The 25,216-nt window shown below is 32.9% G+C and overlaps 1 protein-coding gene across 4 annotated transcripts in view; it reads left to right on the forward strand.

Annotated features, from left to right (window-relative positions):
• The window catches only part of MIPOL1 (mirror-image polydactyly 1), a 251,386-nt gene that overhangs the window by 154,269 nt on the left and 71,901 nt on the right, over window positions 1–25,216 (forward strand). For all 4 annotated transcript variants that reach the window (XM_031453612.2, XM_031453615.2, XM_031453613.2 and 1 more), the window contains one exon: window positions 15,181–15,275. In XM_031453612.2, coding sequence (XP_031309472.1) covers window positions 15,181–15,275 — 95 coding nt within the window. The remainder of the gene's footprint in view (window positions 1–15,180; window positions 15,276–25,216) is intronic.

The following is a 25,216-nucleotide window of genomic DNA, read 5'->3' on the forward strand; positions in this document are numbered from 1 at the left end:
CAGGAGAACACAATATGGTAATCCAGAGCTTAACTTTTTCAGATCTTTGTTGGTGTTTCTTATTGCAACATTTCTTTGCTAACTTGCAAGATAAAATGGATCAAAAGCATTTTGAGTAGTTCCATACAACAGTTAAAATCCGCAGCAGTGCGCCCTAGGCTGTGTTGCTGTTGTCTGCAGCATCCAAAAGGAAACAGGGAATTCTCTTTTCTAATGCTTTTTCACATGCTTAAACACAACTCCCAAATAATTCCACTTTCATATACAGAATTTTTGTTTAAGTTAATGTATATATTGATTAACATAATGAAGTCAGATTTAGCAATTCCTTTTCCTTTGGTTTGTCATCTCCTAAAAACTTTAGTTGCTTTGTTTAATGCCTGTATGTCAACTTAAAGTATTTAAGAAAACTTTTAATTTATTTATGCAATCTTGCTTGGGCTGTTTTTCTTTAAAACGTGTTTTGGTATTTTTCAAACTTTGTCTTTAATTCGGATAGCTTCCATTATTTCTTACCGATTTTTATAATAAATGAATAGGAAATTTACTGACTCATTGTTAAAAACCTAAGTAAAATAGTTTCACAAATGAGAGACCTCAAAAATTTTTATTCGAAAATTTTTATTACTCATTTAATTATGAACTATTTCAGTAAAAATATCTTGCATATAGCCTTGGTTATAAAGCTTTATATTTATGTTTTTGTAATTATAATTTTTGCTAGTTATGTCTTAATGTTTATATGTTTCAAAATCTGAGTTCCTCCTATCTTAAAAATTTTCATGTAAAATGTAACTTAAGACATTTTCCTTTCTATAAAAATATATTTTTACAGTTATCATGGCTGATTTTTCAATGGCCCTCTCCATAGTCTTACATTCTCCTTGTAGCCTGTATATATATATATACATATATATATATAAACTTTTTGATGAATGTAATTTTTATTTTTATTAATTAGAGATCATATGATCATACTGATTTTCCTTTTACTTCATTTATAAAATTTTAGATTAATGTTAAGTTTAATCTGATAGACAATGATTATGGTGCTTACTTAGTATGAGTATCTTAAAAGTCCTTAGCTAAAATGTTACTCAAGTTCACTTGATTAAGCTCGCTTCACTAACTTTTCAGTTGGCAATATTTCTATGCAGGCAGTTCTTTAATTGTTGTTAGGTATGTTGAAAGGTATATAAAGAAATTCTACCTAAGTGCTTGCCATGGACTGAATTGCAGATTGCATAATTTCAAAATTTTTTGCTGGCAAGACAAGTTTAAGTTTAGTTCAGCAGGTGTTCAGGTGATGAAGTGTGTTATAGACATAGTGAAAAAACATATACAATCCTGAACAAATAAACAAAATACTGCTGACTAAAATTCTAACTAAATAGAAGAGCAGTGGCATGTAGAGAAATGTTTACAACTCAAGTGTAAAGGAAGGGAATACTGTCATTTTGGGAAATGTTTGCTTCTTAAGCTTAAATAAGAATTTAATTTTCTCTGTGTGCTCATGTTCTTAGGTAGTACCAGAGAGAGCAAGCTTAGTGAAAGGAATGTATCATGCCATGAGAAAAGAGAATGGACTTTTTTGGGGGATACTCACATTCCAGCTGATGCTTCTAAGTGTTTTTCTTATATGGAATTTTTGTTTCCCTGAGGAAGTGACCTCAAGAACAAGTGGTGTGATAGACAGTAATTCAGTAACTTACTGGATATTTTCTGAAGACTCTGAATACTACAGGATTAACCTGTTTTCTGGACACTAAAAGAGGCAAATCTCATTAAGTGATGGACAGATTATTAGTGAAGCGAGTGAGGTGATCACTGGTTTTGTACATATCAGTATAAACGACTTTCAAAGGTATAGTCAAGAAGTCTTGGGAGCCTGAAACCTAATGGGATCTATCTAGCAGCAAACTTAAGGTCAAGGTAGTATCTTCTGAGATAGAGTTCATTCAACAGTAAAGATAGAGCCTCCACAGTCTGAATTAATGGACAAAGAAATGGTTCAAAATAAATATGTTAAATCACTATGTCTTAAAAATTGAATGTTATTATACACTAAGAGTAAAAAAGTACAAAAAGAAGACTTTAAAATAAATGACAACGAGCAGAAAAAGAACTCTAAATTGGAGTAAACTGTGTCACCTTTCGAATCATCACGGTAGGATATAATGGCTTATTTAAAGTTAGAGAAGAGATTGGCAAAGTAGTTAATGCACAGACTCAGGATTATTTACTGAAAAGGTAGTTAAGAGTTCTGTACTCAAATTCTGGTTCTGACAGTAACTTTTTATAACCTTAAAAACTGAAAGGATTTAAGTAAATAATTTCCTAACAAATGGTTCTCCCACCCCATGGATTTTTTTTTTCCTAAAGTGTTCACACTGTTGAAGGTAGTTATGGGGAATGTTTCAATTTCTACTTTTCAGCATTTGTCAATTAAATAATTATTTACGTGTTCTTTACCCCTTTAAAATAAGTGAGGCCATGATAACCTCTATTTGTTAAATTAGAGTATGTGGCAGTTATTGAAGATCAGACATATGACAAGGGTATGACAGACACAGTTTATCACTCAACTATGCTAGCTGCTGTAGTGATTCTGACCATTAAACTGTTTTCAATAGTTTTCATTATTTTATTGTAGAACAGAATCTGTTGTTTAAAGATAAGAAGCAAAAGAAACACTAATGATGTCAAACAAGTTAATAAAGAGCTTAAAGGTGATGATATTGGAAATATTGTTAGAGTGGCTGTGTCCAAAATTTTACTTTACTTTTCATATATTTGGAAAGATTAAGATTTTAGACTAGACGGCCACATAGTGGGTTGTTTTCAGAGAAGGGCTTGCAAGTAGCAGTCTGAAAACTTCTCTTGTATCTTTTCTATTTAAAAGCAATTCAGGAAAATTATTAACGTATTAAATAAGTAAATCCAGTTAATCTACCAAATGTAGGAATTCTTAACTTTAAATTAGAAAAACAGTTTGGTCTACTTCTGATGGCATAGTATGTGTTAAATTTCAATACAGGCTTTTCCTTTCTGAAGTGTGGCAAAAAGATACTGTGGGGACCCTCATGCTGCTAACCTGCCAGGTCCTGGACAGACTAATTCATGCATTGCTAGATTCACAAAAAATAGAGGAAATCTTCCAAACATTTTACTTAACCAAAAAACTGGGAGTTAATCTAGAGACACTTCCCTCTACAGTAGTAAGCAAACCAGTGGTCCACAGCTGCTCCAGGGGCCAACATCTATAGAAGTATTTTGATCTTTAGTTGGGATCCCAGTCCTTAGACCAGCAGCAAGACTAGGAAGCTGAGCCAGAAATTCCAGTATTAATCCAGGCTTCTTGAACTTTATCTAGGAATTGTCTCCCCTGGCTCCCTGATGAAACAGACACAAGTCCTCCTCAGAGAAAGGCATTCTCAATTTAGCATAGCACAATTCCCTTAACTTACTATCAGGAAAAAATGAATTCACAACCAGAATCAAGCACATGAGGAAGAAAACCATTATAAATGGCAGTCAACAGACACATTGAACCCAAACAGAACACACACACACACAAGGACAACAATGAAGTCATCTAAAGAATATGGAATAGCTATGTATGAAATGCTTCAGTGAATATTTAAATAGAGTATGAATCACAACCAAGAAAAACAGAAGTGTTTTCTAGGAAACATCAGGCAAACCTGAAAAAGAATCACAGACAAGTTAAAAAAAAAATACTATAAATATTTTGAAGTGAAACACTCTAGAAGTTAAAATCAGATTATACACAGCTGAAGAAAGAATTAGTGAGCTGGAATACATGAATTGGAATATATCCAAAAAACTACCTATAATACAACATTGATATATGAAACAAAAATTAGGAGATTTAGGATAAGAGTTCAACAAACATTTAATTGGTCTCCCAAAAGAGAAGAATACAGATAATCCAGGAAAGGCATTTTTAGAATGGAAAATGACATAATTTTCTAAAACTGATGAAAGATACCTATTCATAGCAAGATAGAAAGAAATACACAGCAGAGAGGAAATAGCTCAGTAGTAGAGCTCATGCTTAGCATTCATGAGGTCCTGGGTTCAATCCCCAGAACCTCCATTTTTAAAATTTTTTAAATATAAAAAAGAAATACATACCTAATCATATCATAATGAAATAGAAGAATTCTAATATTAAAGAGAGAATGTTAAAAGTAGCTAACTAAAGGGAAGATGGATTACTTTCAAAAGAACATCAATTAGACTTAAGGTAATTTTTCAACAAAACAGTGGAAATCACAAGACATTGGAATAATGCTTTCAATGTGCTGAAAGAAAATAACTACCAATTTAGAATTATATACCCAGCATATATATCCTCCAAGAATGAATATGAAATAAACACATTTCAGACAACTGAAAATTGAGTTAGTCCTATTCAGCTTTTATTAAAGAAACTAACTTTAAGGAGCTATGTTTAAACAGAAGGAACATAATTCTGTAAGGAACCTCTCAGGAAGGAATGGAACACAAAAAAGTGATAGATATAAATGAACATTGATTCAATAAAATAATATTAGTAATGTTCTTTGACATTTAAACTTAAATAAAATGAAGTATAATTTTGAAAAAAACTAATAAATTAGGTGGAAAGTATATAGAGCTAAAGGATTTTAGGCCCTCTCATTATCTAGGAGTATTAATATTAGATTTTTGATAAGTCAACTTGTATCTTGTAATTTCTGGGATGGCCATTAAAAGAATGTAAAGGAATTATAACATTCAAATAAAGAAGGGGAGCTAAGAAAATTAAAAAAAATCTGAACTATAACAAGAAAAGGTGATTTTGAAGGTAAAAAGTAACAGAATTAGCAGGACAAATAGAAATCACAAGATGAGATTATATATTTAGCCCAAATCTAGTGGTAATTCCATTAAATGTAAAGAAGATCAAATGTTCCAGTTAAAAGATTTTTAGACTTGAAATAAATACAGGTAGTCTTCATTTTACTGTACCTTGCTTTATTGTTCTTCACAGATACAGCATTTTTTACAAATTAGAAGTTTTTGGCAAGCGTTTGTCAGGCAAGTCTGTCAGCACCACTTTTCCTAGAGCATTTGTTCACTGTGTGTCTCTGTGTCATATTTTGATAATTCTCAATATTTCAAGCTTTTAAATTATATTTGTTATGGTCCTCTGTGACCAGTGATCTTTGATGTTACTGTTGCAAAAGGATTAACAACTCACAGCTCAGATAATGGTTAGCATTTTTTAGCTATAAAGTATTTTTTAATTGAGGTATGCACATTGTTTTTTTGGCCTAATGCTATTCACACTTAATAGACTACAGTATAGTATAAACATTCATTTATATGCACTGGGAAACAAAAAAATTCATGTGACTCGGTTTATTGAAATATTTGCTTTATTGCAGTAGTGTGGAACCGAACTTGCAATTTCTCTGAGGTATGCCTATATGCTGTTTACAGTATTCACATCTAAGCCTAGGCATGTAAAAAGAAACAGGGATTAAAATGATATTTAAAAGATATGCCATGCAAACACTAATAAAAAGAATGCTGTTGAAACTCTACTGTCAGGGAAAATACAATTTAAAATTACAAGATTTCTTAATTCATTTGTTTTGTTTTATATACAATAATGAGATCATGGCTCACTGACAAGATGGTTTCCTGAAGCAATGCAGTGCTACTATGCAAGAGCATGGTTGCCAAGTAACCACTATTAACTCCTTTTTTCCTTCCTATCGTGTGGCCTGAAGAACCTGTTCTAGAACAGTATGAATTTCAGGTATTTTATTTCATTGCCCCCAGAAACATGTTCATTCTGGACAGATCAAGTGTACTTTCAGTGGTTACCATTTCCCTTCTTCAGGTATTAACTGAAGGCTTATAAAGACCAACAGATACTCTGGGCTTTATGTAAACCTGTAGTCTCTGGCATTCTAGATACATAGTTGGCAAGCTGTGGCCTGGACCAGCTGCCTCAAACATAACCATGTTTGCCCATTTACATATTGTCTATGGCTGTTTTCACTCTATGACAATAATTGAGTAATTGCAACAGAATCTTTATGGCCCAGAAGTCTAAAATGTTTATTATCTGGTGCTTAATGACCATGCTTTAAGACTCCCACATGGCTTGAACTTGTCTTTAAGCCCAATTCCTTCTCACCTTATTGACCTGTTACTTGATGTAATGCTGTTCCTTACAGACATTTCTTACAGACATTCCACAGTAATTTCACATCAGAGGTCTAATAGTGTCTGTTGTACAACTTACATACTTGTTCACTTTGATATGGCTGTATCATATAGTAAGCTATCTCATTTTATCACTGCATAAGAATCCTATGAGATGAATATTATCACCCCCATTTTACCAATGAGAAAACTGAGGTTCATAAGCTCTAACTAACTCAGTCATAGAACTAACTACTGGAAGTCAAACCCAAGTTTGTTCTTAATTACTGTGGGCTACTCTCCTTCTGACGTACTTCTGTCTACCCTCCCTTTCTCTGTTTCATGGATTCTGCTCACTGCTCTTGGGTCACTGTCTGCCTGTGAATGTTTTTATTTCTCTTTTCATTACAATTACAGACTATTTTCTTCCCTCTCTCATGTCAAACTATAGATCACTAGACAGTGCATAAATAACTGCTTTTGAGTCTAGAACCTCATCATCCTTGGTTTGAGAGACATTACTTGAAGACAGAACATAACAGCCTCTGAGGAGTAACCTTTAAAAAGCAATGCACTGTGGCTATGACTGTGGTGAGCAGTCAGTCTTCCTGTGAAGGGAGGTGTGATTGAAATCAATCATTAGCATGATACACCACATCAACAAGAGAAAGGACAAAAATCACATGATCATCTCAGTAGATGAAATCAATCATTTTTATCTTTCTGTTATAGTAGCTTCTAATTTTTTAAGATATCCTTTTGCAAGGTATTTAGTTATGTTTCTTTACTAGGTTCATAACCTGCTTCTGAGGTTAAAAAGTCAAATACTAGGATGGTTATAGTCACACTGTTTGAGCAATTGTGTAATTAGTATTGCTTGAAAACATGTAATTAGATATCTTACAGATGTGTTTAGTAGCATAACACAGTTTATATATTTATGGTTACTCTGTAAAACAATTATATTGAAACAATTAACATACATATTATCCCATACTGAAATGTGGTCTTGAATGGTAGAATAAGGAGTGTTTTTCCGGATACTTGTATTCTAATTTCAGCTTTCCTTCTAACCAGCTATGAAACTTTGAACAATTTCCAAATGTTTTCATAAACATGTTATATTAGGAACAATTTCCTTACCTATAAAAATAGAGGACTGTATTACCTCTGAGATCCTTTTCATATCTAACATTATTTGGTTCTGTGATTTAATTTGTACTCTATGTTTCTTTATTTAGCAGATATCACACATAAGATCAAACACCTCTGTTCTCTGATAAAAACAGATTTCCATTAATGGTCTTGGAGTTACCAAAGGAAGGCTTAACTGTATCAGACTATTACAATTAAAAACACATTCAAACCAAACAGAACAAGATTTTAAAAGATTTGTCCACAATATCCATTACAAATAGTGTTCAGTGATGTGAATAATGCAGTCTGTGTCTATTATTCCAAATTACTACATAAAACAATGTAGTTCATTTCTAATACAGCAATAGTACAAATGGTTGTCCTATTAAGATGGTATTGCTCAAGACAGATACAACTTAAGAAAAGTATTTTAGTCTAAAGAAATTTAGTTATAAGATAAACCTAACATTAGTTAGCAAACTTTTTCCAGTCACTTAAGGTAAGTAAGTTCTGGGGAAGTGGTAATATACAGCATAGTAATAATAATATTGCATCGTACATTTGAAAGTTGCTAAGAGAGTAAATTTTTTTAATTGAAGTATATTCGTTTTGCAATGTTGTGTCAGTTTCTGGTGTACAGCATAATAGTTCAGTCATAAAAATACATAAATATATTTGTTTTCATATTCTTCATTATAGGTTACTACAAGATATTGCATGTATTTCCCTGTGCTATACAGTGTAAACTTATTGTTTATCTATTTTATATATAGTAGATAGTATCTGCAAATCTTGAACTCCCAATTTATCCCTTCCCTTCTCTCCCCTCCCCAGTAACCATCAGTTTGTTTTCCATGTGAGTCTTTTTCTGTTTTGTAAATAAGTTCATTTGTCTTCTTTTTTAGATTCCACATGTAAGTGATATCATATGATATTTTTCTTTCTCTTTATGGCTTACTTCACTTAGAATGACATTCTCCAGGTTCATCCATGTTGCTGCAATGGCATTATTTTATCATTTTTATGACTGAATAATATTCTATTGTATAAGTATACCACAGCTTCTTTATTCAGTTATCTCTTGATGGACATTTAGGTTGTTTCCATGTCTTGACTATTGTAAATAGTGCTGCTGTGAACATTAGAGTGCATGTATTTTTTTTTTTTAATGTAAGAGCATAACTTTTTATTCAACAACTAGTGTCAGTTTGAGTGGAGCCAAGAAATTGGAAATTGTAACAGAAAAGTGGGAGAATAAATTTTTAATCCTATATCAAGGACAATTGCTTACTCATTCAACTATTAATAACTGCTCAACAACAAGTATTTGTTGAGCACGTTCTGTTTGTGACACCAGTACTAGGTGCTAACGACAAAATAGTCATGATAAAATTTCTGACTTGAGAGCTTGGTTGAGTGGCTGTCACTCTTAACTATTCTGTGAATGATACTTGATTTTTTTTTTTAATACCAAAGTGGTAGATGGATTCCCTATCTCCAAATGCTATTTTAAAATTCCTACTAAGAAAATAATAAATTATAGTATCAGATTGGAGGTAGACTTTGATTTATTCACTGTTTCTTTCCTTCCCACTTCTTCCAGAAATTTTGAAAATTAAGAAAATACATAATATGGAAGACAATGGTGAAAAATTGATAAACCATGGCTATACCCTCACTCCAACCCCAATATAATAATTTCCTAATGTTACTTTCCAGTTGTTGACTACCTAAGTAGGTATTTTCACATGCATATAATCATAAAGCAATTCCATTTTCTAGCCTGCTTTTTTCATTGAATGTGATATATAAATATACTTTTAATTAATAGGTTTTTTAGAACAGTTTTAGGTTTACAGGAGAATCAGGCAAAAGTATAGGGAATTCCCATATGACCCTCTCCCTCCACCCAGTTTCCCCTATTGATATCTTGCTTTAGTTTGGAGCACTTGTTAAAATTGATGGGCCAATGCTAATACATTGTTGTTAAAGTCCAAAGTATACATTGGGGTTAGCTCTTTGTACATTTGTTCTTCAGTTGATGAATGGATAAACTGGTATATCCAGAATATTATTCAGTGATAAAAAGAAATGTGCTATCAAGCTAAGAAAAGACATGAAGGAACTTTGAATGCATATTGCTGAGTCAAAAAAGTCAATCTGAAAAGGCTTCACACTGTGGGAGTCCAAATATATGACATTTCAGAAAAGACAAAACTATGGACACAGAAAACAAAATCAGGTGTTGCCAGGGGTTAGGTAGGAAGGAGAGATGAGTAAGTGGAGCACAGGGTTTTGTAAGGCAGCAAAACTATTCTTATTCTGTATGATACCATAAGGGTAGATACATGTCATTAAAAGTTTATCAAAACCCATAGACACATAAATATTTTTATACTTCTAATAGTTGTATAAAAAGTTGTATAGCAAGGGTGCATGTATCTTTTTGAATTAAGGTTCCCTCTGGATGTATGTCCCAGAATGGGATTGCTGAATCATATGGTAAGTCTATTTTTAGTCTTTTGAGGAATCTCCATACTGTTTTCCATAATGGCTGCACCAAACTACATTCCCACCATCAGTATAGGAGGATTCCCTTTTCTCCACACCCTCTCCAGCATTTATCACTTGTGGACTTTTGAATGATGGCCGTTCTGACTGATGTGAGGTGATATCTCATTGTAGTTTTGATATGCATTTCTCTGATAACTAGCTACATTGAGCATTTTTTCATGTGCCTATTGGCCATTTGTATGTCTTCATTGGAGACTTGCTTGTTTAGGTCTTCTGCCCATTTTTGGATTGGGTCGTTTGACTTTTTTTGTTATTAAGTTGTATGAGCTGTTTATATATTCTGGAAATTAAACCTTCGTTGGTCTCATTATTTGCAAATATTTTCTCCCATTCCGTAGGTTGCTGTTTTGTTTTGCTTATGGTTTCCTTTGCTGTGCAAAAGCTTATAAGTTTAATTAGGTCCCATTTGTTTATTTTTGCTTTTATTTCTATTGCCTGGGTAGACTGCCTTAGGGGGACATTGCTAAGATTTATGTCAGAGAATGTTTTGCCTATGTTTTCTTCTAAGAGGTTTATAGTGTCTTGTCTTATGTTTAAGTCTTTAAGCCATTTTGAGTTTATTTTTGTGTATGGTGTGAGGGAGTATTCTAACTTCAGTGATTTACATGCAGCTGTCCAGTTTTCCCAACACAATTTGCTGAAGAGACTCTCTTTTTTCCATTGTATAGTCTTGCCTCCTTTATCAAAGATTAATTGACCCAAAGTCTGTGGGTATTTCTGGACTAAGAGAATAAATCTAAAAACTTTTCCTCACAGGAAAAGAATTTGTAATCATGTCAGGTCATGAATATTAACTAAACTTATTGTGGTAGTTATTTTGCATTATATACATACATCAAATCGTTATGTTGTACACCTAAAATTAACGTTATATGTCAATTATATCTTAATAAGACTAAAAACACAAAGAGATAAAGGAAAGGTACGACACACACAGACACATGCATATCCTAAAATTCTGTATGTTGTGGTATAAGGGAGAAATATGTACTTTTGACTAAAGAGTCTTGAATTTGTATTTGAGTTCTTTCAGTCACTAGCCTCTTATAAGTTGCTGAATGCCCATGAACCTCAGTTTTATCACTTATAAAATAGGGATACTAGGAATTTTAGATTAGTTGTGAGGATAGACTACAGTAATATATTTCAAATACTTGGTATAATGTCCCATAGAAGGCCTTCAACAAGTGGCATTACTATTGTAGTTAAGGACAGATGTTTCTAGGTTTTATCAATTTAGGGAGTACATTTGACTGTTTCTTTATAATGTGTATAACTTAATAGAGTACATAACTTTTAAAGTGTATAAACACACACACTTATCATGGGACCAAGCAATTGCACTCCTCAGTGTGTTTACATAAGAGAAATGAAGGCATATTTCTACAAAATAACCTATGTGCAAATATTTATAGCAGCTTTATTAAAATTGCCAAAAACTGGAAACAATTCAAATGTCCATCAACTAGTGAATGAATATACAAATTATAGTATATCTGTGCAGTGGAATACTACTCAGCAATAGAAGGAATGAACTATTGAGACATATAATAGTATGAATGAATGTTAAAAGCATTAAATGAAAGAAGCCAAGTTCAAAAGGCTGCCTACTATATGATATTTATATGACATTCTAGAAAAGGCAAAACTATAAGTATAAAAATCACATCCATGGTTGCCAGGGGCTGGATGTAAAGGAAGGGCATTGACTGCAGTGTTGCATGAGGGAACATTTTAGGGTAATGAAAATATTCTATATTTGTTTGTGATGGTTATTACATACATGACTGTATAAATTTGTCAAAATTTACATAATTATGCATCCAAAATGGGTGAATTTTTTTTATTTTGTGTAAATTATAACTCAATAAGCCTACCTAAAAATATTCACCCGTGTGTATACTTACGTGTGTCATGCAAGCTTTACTTCAATAAAATTTTTACCTAAAGATACAAATTTTTTAAAGTATTATGCTTGTGTAAAATGTTTACCTAAATCTGTGACAACATACAGCTGTCTCTCGTTATCTGCAGGGGATTGGTTCTAGGACCCCCACAGATACCAAGATCTGTGGATGTTCAAGTCCCTTAGTCAGCCCTCCAATATCTGTGGAACCCCAGGATACAGAGGGCTGATGGTATATAGAAATTCTGACTCACTGTAGGCTTTGCTCAAAAAAATATTTTAAGTGTTTTCATTAAAAATTTCAAGGTAGAATATAAATATATAGATTCAAAACAGTACAGCAAAGTGGGGAATATAGATATTTTAATTCAGTATAAGGAGAGAAAAAAGAAACAAACAAAAAGATACTCAACATGAAAAAATATGTAAAAATAAGTCCATATATGTATGTAATCACAGTGTACTGCACATGTTCAGTGTGAAGGTAACTATAATCAGAATAGATACATGTGTCAATACAAATAAGAGTCAAAAGTATAACTGTGCAGAAAAGTCATTGTCTTTGAACGTGTAAACTATCACTTATATAGTTTAGAAACCTGTAAACAATTAGATATATTATCTGTAAGTATGTATCTATTATAGTAAAAGTATACAGTATTCTTGAAAATTATCAACCCAATCATGATGAAATTCATGGAAATGTTTGTTTCACTTTGGGGGTAGGATGGGAGGAAGGAAATGTGGCTAGTGAGTGCAACACATGGGTTGGAGTGGAGGTTTTTTTAGTAATACTAAGCAAAAAAGCAAAAATTCTTTTTAATTTAAAACAAGATTTATAACTGTATAAAGAGTGCCATCTATATTGTAAATGCATGTATTTAGTTGCAAATATACATATATGCTTGTATGGGTAATTGGAAATCTCAGGAGAGGATTCATAGTACTGAAGATTTGGGGTGGGAGATTTGCAAGTAATTGCCAAAAATATGGGAAATACTTTGCCAGAAAAACAGGAAAAGAATCTTGTTTGTGTTAATGTTTTTGAGATGAACTGTATTTTTGACTTGTAATATGATGGAATTATATGATATTAATAATGAAAGTAGGAAATGCAATAGAAGTAAGGAGCACATTTAAATTAGTTAAATTTTCTTACATTGCATATACAATAAATCCAAATCAAACTTGTCTAAGCTAAAAATAAATGATTTTTGTACCCAGAAAGTCCAAGAAATGGATCTGGATCTGTCTGGTATAAGGGGATGCAGGACAAATGGTGTCATCAAGATTCAGTTTTCTTCTAGAGCTGGTGGGATGGGGTACTCTGAACAGTCTAGATCATTTGTACCTGGGGTAGAAGGGAAAGAAGTTCACCCTAGCCACCAGGACTGAACAGGATCACTGTGGCAGAGGGTAAGGGCTTTCCCCACCCCGCCCACGCCCAGAAAAAATGTTGACCAGATAAGCATATATCTGATAAAGTGGCGGAAGGAGCTTGTAAGGCCAGAAAGTTTATAATAGCTTTGAACATAGTCACCAGGGCCTAGACATAAGACTAAGCATTTGGAATTAATAAGTGAGTTGCTGTGAAGCCACACCAAATCTTCATAGCCAACTAAAAGTAGGAAGAAAAGTGAAATACTCATTATTACCCAAGGCATGGGAATTTAAGTACAGTTCTCATGATCCCATTTTCATTGTAGAAATTTCTTAGGCAGAATCTTCATTATGGCAATGTCCTGCCAGAACATTGTTGGTTTTGGGTTGGAGGGGAGGTTGGAGGGGGGTTGATTTATGCAAAAGTACCAGGTGCAAAACTTTGAAATAAACAATGTCACATATTTATTAGTAAATTCTCAATCACCTGTCCAGTATTTGATATTCCTTAAATTACATGCAACAGGATGTTTGACATTTTGTAAGTTGAATGTGATACATCCTTTTTTGGGTAATTCTTTTTGACAGTAGATAGCTGGTCTTCCAAGTTACCATTTTAATCACATTATATAGTATACTCGAAAATTGGCAAAGCTGTTAATTATTGGCATAAAAAACCATCCTTAAATGTTTTTTAATAATTTTTGAGAATGTTTCATCTGTAATTCTAGAAAGTGACATGTTAAAAGCAAGCACTCAAAAATCTTAAATTTAATTAAAAAGTAATTCTTAGTTAGAATTTGCTAGCCCAGATAGAGAACAAATTAATTGTTTTAGTGGCTAAGTTTATATACAAATATCTAAACTGCTGCATGTTTATATAATTCTCCATTATTAAAATAGAAAAACAGCATTGTGAAATGTTCATTTATATTGCTCATTAATTTTCCTATGATCAGGATTGCACAATTTGTCTTAAGACTTCATTCTTATGCAAGAAAATAAATTCAATGAAATCATATGAGTTCAGCAAAATTAGTGAATTTCCGCCTCCAAACTTTTTATTACTTTTTAATTATTACCATTAATGTAGATTGTGAGGTTTGTGATAACAGTTTGTTCTGTGTTATCTATCAAATACCATTTAAAGTAAAAACTTTTTCATTTAAATAAAACTTTGAATAAACAGAACTGAAATTTGACTTACCAGTATCGTATTTTTAAAGTTTAGTTGATAACTCTTTTTGATTATGCCTGAAATCCAGTGGGAAGGATGGTTGGAAGGTAGCAAATCTTTTAAAATTACTAGTTTGAACCCTATCAAAAAACTGATTACAGGTGCTTTAAATTTTGAATATTATGGGCAGAGAAGAACAATAACATCTGTTGAGTGAAATACCTCTAACATTCAAGATTGCTGCCATTCTCCCTTTAGAGATTTTTTTTTCCTGCAGAAAAGGAATTGAAAAGGTTAAATCATATCTGTAAGAATCAGGTTGTAGTCCTATGTGTTTTTTTCACATTAAATATCAAAGATGGCTTAACATATTTAGAACTTTCTGAGTTTCTATTAATAAAGTTAAAAGAAAATCTAGTGATCAGGCAGTGGAGCCACATAAAATTTGTATGTGAAACACCCATTGTGCTTATCTCTGTTCTAGATATTGCTCTGAACCCATGTTCCACATTCTGAATTCTGTGTATAAAGTTAAACATTGCAGAAAGTCATATATCTGATGATACAGATGAATAAGGTTGAAGTTTAGTAGTGAGCAATGTTGGTAAATTTAATACGTTCATGTCTTTAGTATTTTGTTATTAATATAATTGAATTATTTTGTGGGAAATTATGAAACACTACTGAAAATACTAATAGATTTTAAAACTCCCAGAAATTAAAGACTTCTCTTCACACTATATTACTGTATTTTAATGTATCAGACTAATACTAAATTTCTTAAAATATTTATTACTTGCAGGCAAAGTTGTTAGCTATGCAACAAGCCAGAGAAACCACAGTTCAGCAGTATAGAAAACTGGAAGAAGAAATTCAGACACTTCGAGTTTACTACAGGTAAAATTCTTTTTAGCCTGGACACGAATAAATGTTAATTTGGGACATGTTTCTACCCAATTTTATAGTGGTGAATGAGGAAATACCTCAGTGAAATTGAACATTGTGCACTTAAAACATTTTTGTAGTTTAAAAATGATTCAGACATTAAATATTATTCTACCTTTTTCCTTCCTGCAGTTGGTAAAGGTTAAGTTTAGACTCCCATCAGAATTATAAAATTTACATAACTCTGATTAACCAGTTGTCTAAATGGAGTCTGGTTAGCTCTTGAACTATTTGCTGATGTAAATGGTACCTCTAAAATGATGGTATATGTTTTTCAAATAATACATGAATAGCAGTAGTAACAGCTTTTTGCCTATCAAAATATAAAAAGTTCCTAAAGGAATGCCACTAAATTATTTTTAAGACTTATTTAATTTATGTCCAAGAGTAGTTACAAAATTTAATTCACTAGGTCACATTGGCATTTCTTAATGAAAAGAAATAGAAAATGTCAGAGTGCATCTACTGTGGTAAGGGTAAATTGTTTTGTGATATTTTTGTTTCAGTTTTGTGTTGTGTGAGAGGTAAAATCTTGTATTGAGCCATATGTAAAATATATATTCTCACAGTGGATCATGGTTTTTAAAAAAGGTTTGAAAAATGATGTACAATGCCCTGTATATTCTTTAATACGTACAAAGATTAAAAAACAAAAAAAACCCTCAAGTTTAAAATGTAAGAATGCACTAACTGGGGCTGTAGGTTATTGAAAGATTTTTTCTTAATTTGGTCCCCCTCTCAGAATAATGTTGTTAAGTACATAAGATGAAATTAAATCAAAATCGGTTTTACTGAAATAAAATTAGGAAAGTATTACATCATGACATGTTACTATATACACGCACCATTATTAATACATCAAATAACTAGACCTAACAGCAAGTCTACTAAAAACAGTAATTTCAAAGTAGTGATGACTGTAAATTGTATTCTGGGGATAACTGCAAACACTGAACTGTGACATGAAAATACCAGTGGTTTCTATGGGTGCAAACTCTGAAGAACCACTGATACTACTACTGTAGTTTATTGTCTGTGTTTATAATTGTAGGAAATACTGTATTTACATGAGAGTTAGTGAAAAATAAAGGTGAAAACTTCTTCCTCCCCTCATGTTAAGAACCTATGCTTTGGAGCAGTTACTGACATACAAAGTAATTGGTTATTGTTATGGGCTGAATTGTGTCCCTCAAAGAAATACCTTGAAGTCTTAACCCCTAGTCCCTCAGAATGTGACCTTATTTGGAAATAGGGTCTTTACAGAACTAATCAAGTTAAAATGAGGTCATTAGCATGGGCTTTAACCCAACATGACTGATGTTCTTATAAAAAGTGGGAATTTGGACACAGAGACACAGGCATGGAGAGAAGACTATATGAAGACACAAGGTGAAGACTTCTGTCTGGAGTGATGCATCTACAAGCAAAGGCATGCCAGGAATTGGCAGCAGACACCAAAAGCTTGAAGAGGCAGGGAGGATTCTCCCTTAAAGCCGTCAAAGAGGGCACAACCGAGCTGACACTTTGATTTTGGACTTAACATCCTCCAGAACTGTGAGACAGTAAATTTCTATTGTTTTAAGCCCTTCAGTTTGGGTGTTTTGTTACAGCAGCCTTAGGAAATTCATACCGTTCTCAAATATCTCAAGTACCAAGTATGTGTGGTTGATGACTGACTGTGGGAAATCATTTGCTTCCAATTAGAATCCATAGGCATTTAAGTTAGCAGAACCCTGATAGTGAATGAAGACATCCCATCCACCCATACTTTTTTGTTTGTTTGTTTTAAGAGAGTGAATATAATAGTCCTTCATCTGTATTTTACACCACTGGATTCTCAGCTGTAGCTGTGTATTTGAATCATGTGAGCCTCTAAAAAGCCTGATCCCCATCCCATCCCAGGCCAATTACATCAGAGTCTCCTGGAGTAGGACTCAGCTATCAGTGTATTTAAAGCTCCTTAGAAATTCCCACGCACAGCCAAGTTTGAAGGCTGCTGTTCTACAAGCACACTTATGTTACGCATTAAATAGGATTGCTTCTTGGTAGAAAAATAGAAGCATTTATTAAACCTTTTATTAAGACTTATGAATACTGTGTGATTTGTGCCCAGACCTTGGATGTTGCAGTATGGTATGTAGTAGTTTCACCCCACTGACAGGGAGAGTTTTTATGGAACCTTCTCCTGCCATCCTTGTGAGATAGGACAGCAGGTGCTCTGTTGTTAAAGTGACAGTGTCCAAGAATTCTTAGAGCCATGTGATAATCTTGCATGAACTGACATTCCTTACTGAAAAACAAACCTTGATACCAGTTCTTGACGCTCCTTCTTTTTGCTGAATTGCAGAGGGTTATGAAAGATTTTTCTTTAATTATGAAGCTTAAATATTTATTTTTCAAAGACTTTTTCATCTGCATGACTCTAACAGAGTTAAATAACCTCTTCTAAATAAAGGGTTAATGATTACTGGCTTAAAGATAAGCTTCACAAGGACCCCCCTCTCTACTACCTTTTTGAAAGATTGCTGGTAATGTAGCAAAGCTACAGGAACTTGCAGTTAGACAGCCCTGCCTGTGTGACCTTATATAGATGAACCTCTCCAAAACCATTTCCTTTCAGTAAACTGAGAATTATAGTACCTACGTCATAGAATTAACTGTGTAGTCTTAGCACAGTATTTGGCTTATTGATAGTGCTCAACCAATGTTAAGATAAATTTCCTTTTACAGCTTGAAGATGGTGAGGTAAAAGTCGAATAAAAACTATGATATCACTGAAACCAAGGAAGGTGATTTTTTTTTTATAAAAGTCAAATATTGCTAAATGGTTAAGTAAGATAAAGGCAAAGAGTATCCTTTTTATTGGAAATTAAGTAGTCATTAGTAACCTCTACAAGAGTAGTTTTAATACAGTATTAAGTACAGAAGCCAGTTTTTTGTAAATTGAAAAGTGATTTGAGGTAAAGAATCATAGCAGTTGGACCTATAAAGTGATTCTTGAAGAAACTTGAATAAGAAAGTTGTTCATTATAGTTGAGAATAAAGGAACATGGCTTAAGAATTTTGTTTATTGTTTTTGAAAAATGGCAGACACTTGAACATGTTTATGACTTGTTGGAATGAGCCAACAGAGGAAAATTGTTATAGAACAGAATTCCTCCCAAATTAGAAAGAGGTGGAATTTCTAATCTGCAGAAGAGTTTACCTTGAACAGGAGATGGTCTCCTTGTGCTTATAGACAGGAGTGAAGGAGATAAGAATAGCTGTGAATATAAATAAATTTTGGTTCACAAATAATAGTTTCTTTTTTTTAAAGGTACAGGAGACATTCTGTGAGGATATACAGAAATTTATTTTAAATGGATTAGGAGTAAGATCCCTGGAATGTAGAGCTCCAGGAAGGTGGAGGCAGTTACCACAAACAACAAAACTTCAATTTCCCAGAATCTCAGATTCTGATTTAAATGAAAGTGAACAATGTTTCTGAACACACCTGAATAGGTGGTGTTTACAAATCCATATGTGAAACACAATTAATTCATAGAGATTTTTTTTTTTATTATTTAAGTTTAGTTGATTTACAATGTTGTGTTATTTTCAGGTGATTCAGTTATTTGTATATTTATATATATTTTTTTTCAGATTATTTTCCATTGTAGGTTATTACAAGATATTGAATGTAGTTCCCTGTGCTATATGGTAGATCCTTATTATTTACCTATTTTATATATAGTACTGTGTATCTGTTAATCCCAAATTCCTGATTTATTCCCCACTTTTACCTTTGATAACCATAAGTTTATTTTCTGTGTCTGTGAGTCTATTTGTTTATAAATAAGTTCATTTGCATCATTTTTTAGATTCCACATGTAAGTGATATCATTTGATATTTATCTTTGATTTGCTTCATTTAGTGTAGTAATCTGTGTCCATCCATGTTGCTGCAAATGGTATTGTTTTGTTCTTTTTATGGCTGAGTAATATTCCATTGAGTGTATATACCGTATCTTCTTTATCCATTTATCAGCTAATGGACATTTAGGTTGCTTCTATGTTTTGGCTGTTGTAAATAGTGCTGCTGTGTTGTTGAAGATCTTTTCATGTGCCTGTTGGCCATCTTCTTTGGAAAAACATTAAGACCTTCTGTCCATTTTTTGATTGGGTAGTTTGTTTTTTGATATTGAGCTGTGTGTCCTGTTCATATGTTTTGGAAAATAATCCCTTGTCAGTTGCATTATTTACAGATACTTTCTCCCATTCCATATGTTGTCGTTTCATTTTGTTTGTGGTTTTCTTTACTGTGTGAAAGCTTATAAATTTGATTAGGTCCCCCATTGTTTATTTTTGCTTATATTTCTTTTGCTTTGGGACACTGACCTAAGAAAACATTGCCAGGATTTGTGCCAGAGAATGTTTTGCCTGGGTTCTCTTCTAAGAGTTTTATGGTATCATGTTTTATATTTAGGTCTTTTAAACCATTTTGAGTTTATTTTTGTGTTTGGTGTGAGGGAATGTTCTAAGTTCATTGATTTACATGTGGCTGTCCAGCTTTCCCAGTACCACTTGTGGAGGAGATTGTCTTTTCTTCGTTGTATATTCTTGCCTCCTTTGTTGAAGATTAATTGACCAGAGGCATATGGGTTTATTTCTGGGATCTCTCTTCTGTTCCATTGATCTGTATGTCTATTTTTGTGCCAGTACCATGCTGTTTTGATTACTGCAGCTTTGTAGTATTGTCTGAAGTCTGGGAGGGTTATGCCTGCAGCTTTGTTCTTTTGAGATACTAGTGTTCTTCCTCAAAGTTTTTTGTGTTATAGAGGACAAGGAAAAAGTTCCATTTTTACTGTGAAGAAAACCAAAACTAATTCTGTAATTTTGATGTGTGTGTGTGTGTGTGTGTGTGTGTGTGTAAAGAACTCATAGATAATGGAATTTTTTAAATAAAGTTTTAGAAAAAGATGCACTTTCAGTTATTCAGATCAATTTTACATATATATATATACATACGTAAATACATACACACACATACATAAACATGTATTTTGCCATGTCAAAGAAAGTTATTTTTCAATAATTAAGAACAAATACACTACAAAAAATATAGGAGTAGGACAGTAAGCTAAAGCCAGGAGCAAGTCATTATACAGCTTGCATGTGTTCCAAGAAACAGTAAAAGAATAAGCCTCAAGAGTAAGTCTGGCTGTCAGATTTCCAATAGCCAAAGCAGAGAAGGATGTATGATCAGTTATTAGTTTTAATGGCAAATTAAAATATACTGGTGACTTTCATTCTTCCTTGCCTTTAATTAACCAATTAGTGATACTGAATTTTTTCAAAAATCATTTTCTTTTGCTGTTTTATACTAACAGCTGCTGTGACTACAAGCATTCCTTTTCCCTGAATGGAAATGAGGAATATGGAAGTGTATTTTTCAGAGTTTTTCTGTTTCCTTTGAGTTTTAGAAAACTCTGAGTACTAAGAAAAGGAAATGTAGGCCTTTTGTGTCCATTGGTAGAGTTAAAGACAGGGGCAAGTGAGGTAAATGGGTAGTGATATTAATCTTACCATTATAACTGACTGCTCTTTCACATTAAAGCAGAAAGGATAGCAGGAGAGGGATAGCAATGTGAAGATTTAAAATAAATTTTACTTATTACAAAGTACTATTAGTAAAGTATTTGTATCTCCTTTGTGCCAAATGCTGAATTTATTTGCAATAGCTTCATTACTCTAAATCTAAACAGTTTCATCAAGGAAGAATCTTAAACTTGTAAGAGTTAGATTTGTATTTAATAATGATTTTTTTCCTGCTCTTGTAAACCTGTAATGCTGCATTCCTAAGCTTAGAAGGCATAATAATAACAAACTTTTCTAATCGAGAGAAAGCATAAGTTTCGATGTTTGCTGATTTTATAGTTCTTCCTTATATTTTCTTTTGCTTAAAGAAGGTGTAACTTCAAGTGTGGAGATAAGAATTAGATCCTGTTGTTTGGTGCCAGGAGACTGGGATTTAATATATTTATAATAACAGCAGTTTATGTTTTAAATTTTTGTTATGTTTTGTGTAATTCCAAGTGAGAAGTTGTAATGCCTTTCAGAACACGGTAAATTTCACATTTTAGACCAAAAAAATTAAATAGTATGCTTCATTTTTAAGGTAATATGTTTCCTATAATTTTACTAGTATTTTTTAATAATTAGATAGAATACTTGTGTTTGATATAGTGAAACCAGAGTAAACATAAATCCTACGTACTGAGTTCATAATATCCTATATTTCAAAGTCATAGAACCATAAAGATAGAGACTATATAAAATATACTCAAAAAGAGAGTGAAATTCTTAATTTTTTTGTCTGTATATATGCTGTTTTTAGTAATCAGAAATATTACTATCACTATGATCTGGTTGGGTTTTTTCTTTTTATGGTGGTGATAGTCTTTCATTGAATCATATGTTCTCTTAGTCAGAATTACACATTGATAAGACAGCAGTGATTATAGCATGCAAAACTCTAGCCATGAAGCAACATTTTTCTCTATGCAAATCCCTCACAGAGAAGGGCTGAACACTCGATCCTGACTCATTAGTTCTATGCTCTAAGCAGTTGTGCTAATTGAACTACCCAATGACAAACATTTTCTTATATCTGTATTTTCTATAGGAATTAACTATCGTGGAGCTATGTTATAGTACTGTACTGCTAAAACAATAATAGAAAGAACAAAAGAATACCTGAATTCTTTCATCTTTGTCATTAATGAAAAAAAAAATTTTTTAACATAGGCAAGCTCCAAGCTTTCTTGGTTTCAACTTCTCTAACTTAGACTTGGGGCTTTCTCTAGTTTTAACATTTTGTAAAATTTATCACCCTTTCATTTGAGGTAGATTAAAAGTTTTTATTTAGTTTCAAGAACTGTCTTCTTACACAACTGAGTTGCACCTGTTTTCAAGGCCTTTACTATTTAAGGCTTCACATTTACTTTTTAAGTCATCGTACATATTTATCGGCAGCTCTGGGATGCAAAACAAAAAGAAAGTTCAAACAAAGTTTAAAAAACAAAACATTAAAGTTTGCATTTTCTATAAGTCCTGTGATCCGGAATATAGTCATTAGAGATTCTTTCCTTCCTCCTCTCAACTTATAGAATGTGACATTTAATAAATTACTTAACTTCTGAATGTCAGTTACTTCACCTATGAACAAGTAATATCTGAGCTGCTTATTATAAAGATCAATGATGTGATATATAAGAATGTTTTTTGAAAACTGTATTGTACTGTGCAAAGGAAATATATTAAAAGTATCATTGATCAGATTACTTTAAAAGTTTTTGCTTTATTGACATATAAGACAACAATTAGTAAAGAGGCTATTTCTACCAAAATATTTTGTCTTACATGACTTTGTATCCAGGACATTTTTCACATTATTTAGTTTCACTGTTTTCTGTGCTTTATTCTAACAGTAAGTTATAAGAATAAAACAAATTCAACAGGTGCTCTCAACTGTTCTTTTTCATTCTATACAATGGCTAAGCTTCCTCTTTTAAGAGCATTTGACAAAATATCTTGCCATTTAATCATTGTGGTTAACAACAGATCCAGAGGTAGAATGGGCTTGCCAATTACAGATCCTAAATTTGCTATCTAGTAACATCATTTTTATAAGCTTGAGAAAAAATTAATTTTAAATTTTGTTAAAGGAAAAAGTAAAGTGTTTCCCTTGGTTTTGGCACTATTATTATAGTTCCACAGATGCCATTTGCCTTCTACAGATGTGTCCCTTTTCCCATATTTAATTAGTAACAAAATTTTATTAGACTTTTCCTTGCAATGTCTGTTTCTTTGGCAAAACTCTTGCCTTAGACCAGACTTGTATCATTTCATGCCTGGGCTTTTCTAACTATTTTATCTACTTGTCTCCATTCCTTATTCCTCTTAAGATTCCTGAAACATTATTTTCCACCTCTTAATTAGCCATTAGCAGTATTTAATAATGCCACATTACCTATACAATAAATTTCAAACTCTTTAATGTAAGATTCATGAACTCTTGATATTGCTGTCACCTCTGTTTCTGATTTAATATCCCATTAGCCATCTTTTTGCCTTCTTGTTTCATTCATATTTGTGTCACTGGTTCCAATATACTGCCTCACACATAGTAGGCACTCAGCAAATATTTGTTATACTAAATTGACTATTATTTGCACTCTTAAAATGAATCATTCACTATTTCCTGGACACACCCCAAAATTTCCCACTTTAGTGCTTTCTTTATATCACCTTGTTCCCTCTGGAATACTCCCATCTCTGCCTATCAGATTCTTACTGCGCTTTCAGAACACAATATAAGTACTAACTATTTCGGTAATCTTTTTCTGACCTTTTCAACAAGAAGTGATCTCATTCTACCAAAAATTAGCTACCATAATTACTCACAGTGCTTTCTCACAATATATACCTAATGCTTACCTACATAATAGTCGTATAAATACTTCGCTCAGTTCCCTTGCTAGGGCTTCTATTTTTTATACATAACAGGCCTTCAGTAAATATTTGCCAAGCAAAGGAATAAACAATCAAATTTAACCCTAGATTGAAATTTTCTTCAAAATTAAAAGTTTCTTCTACAGAGTGATAGTCTGTGAAATGCATATAATGAGGGCTCAATGATAAGTGAATGATTGGAGATAACATGGGCCTAGTTCGGCATTTTGGTGAGTCATTTCCAGGGATGTGGGGCAAAATGAGGTCTCTGTGTGATAAAGTAAGCACATCCTCTGCCAACAAAGTTTCTTTTTTATCAGGCCAACAGTGTTCAAATTTGAAAACCATTATCAAAAACATTTGTTTGGATTTTACATATCTTGAAATTTAGAATTAAAAAAAATAGGAAACAAATATAACTATCACATGTTCATTTGCAGTATTGTTTCTTACAGTGAAAAAAATAAGAACTGGAAGATCTGCCGATGTGGGACTCAGGATTATGGCATAGCATGTGTATTAGGGTTCTCCCAGGAAATAGAACCCATAGACTCTATTTACAGGGAGAGAGATTTATTTTAAGGGATTGACTCATGAAGTTGTAGGGGCTGGCAAGTCCAACAGCTGCAAGGTAAGCCAGCTGGCTGGAGAACCAGGGAAGAGTCAATGCTGCAGTTGTAAGTCCCAAGACGCAGAGTTCCTTCTTCCTCACGAGATCTCAGCATGTTTCTTAAGGCCTTCAACTGATTGGATGAAGCCCATCCATATTAAGGAGCGTGATCTGCTTTCCTCAAAGTCTACTGATCTAAATATTAACCAAATGTAAAAAATACCTTAGCAACATCTAAACTGGTGTTTGAACAAATATCTGGATACCATAGCCTAGCCATGTTGACCCGTAAAATTAACCATCACACCTGTGTGTTTCAGCAGTTAGCTGAGGCTGAGTCAAAGCTACCTTTTCTAAAAGGGTCATGCACTTTCCACTTTACCACATTTCCTATCCTGCCTACTTCATGCATTTAACATCATCTGCCTCAATCATAATAAGCATTTAAATTGGTGACCCCAGATGTATGTCGTGGTCTTATTTAATTGTAAAAGGAGTATTTGTACACATATACATATGGCACTAGCCCCTGGCTACCTCTCTAACCTCATTTCTTAACATGTTTCTACTCTTGCTTCACTCTAGCCACACCAACTCCCGTATTATCTCAAACATTCTAAGAATGCTCCCATCACAAGACCTTGACTTTTTTTTTCTCTGTCTTGTGTGATCTACACCCACCTCCCACCCCAGAGTCATAAGTCTGCTTCTCACTTTGTTCAACTTTCTGCTTAAGTGTCCCTGCCACACTATCTAAAATAGCCTACCTTCTCACTGCATCACTCTATTT

The sequence above is a fragment of the Camelus dromedarius genome, chromosome 5 (assembly GCF_036321535.1).
Source record: "Camelus dromedarius isolate mCamDro1 chromosome 5, mCamDro1.pat, whole genome shotgun sequence".
Lineage (NCBI taxonomy): Eukaryota > Metazoa > Chordata > Mammalia > Artiodactyla > Camelidae > Camelus > Camelus dromedarius.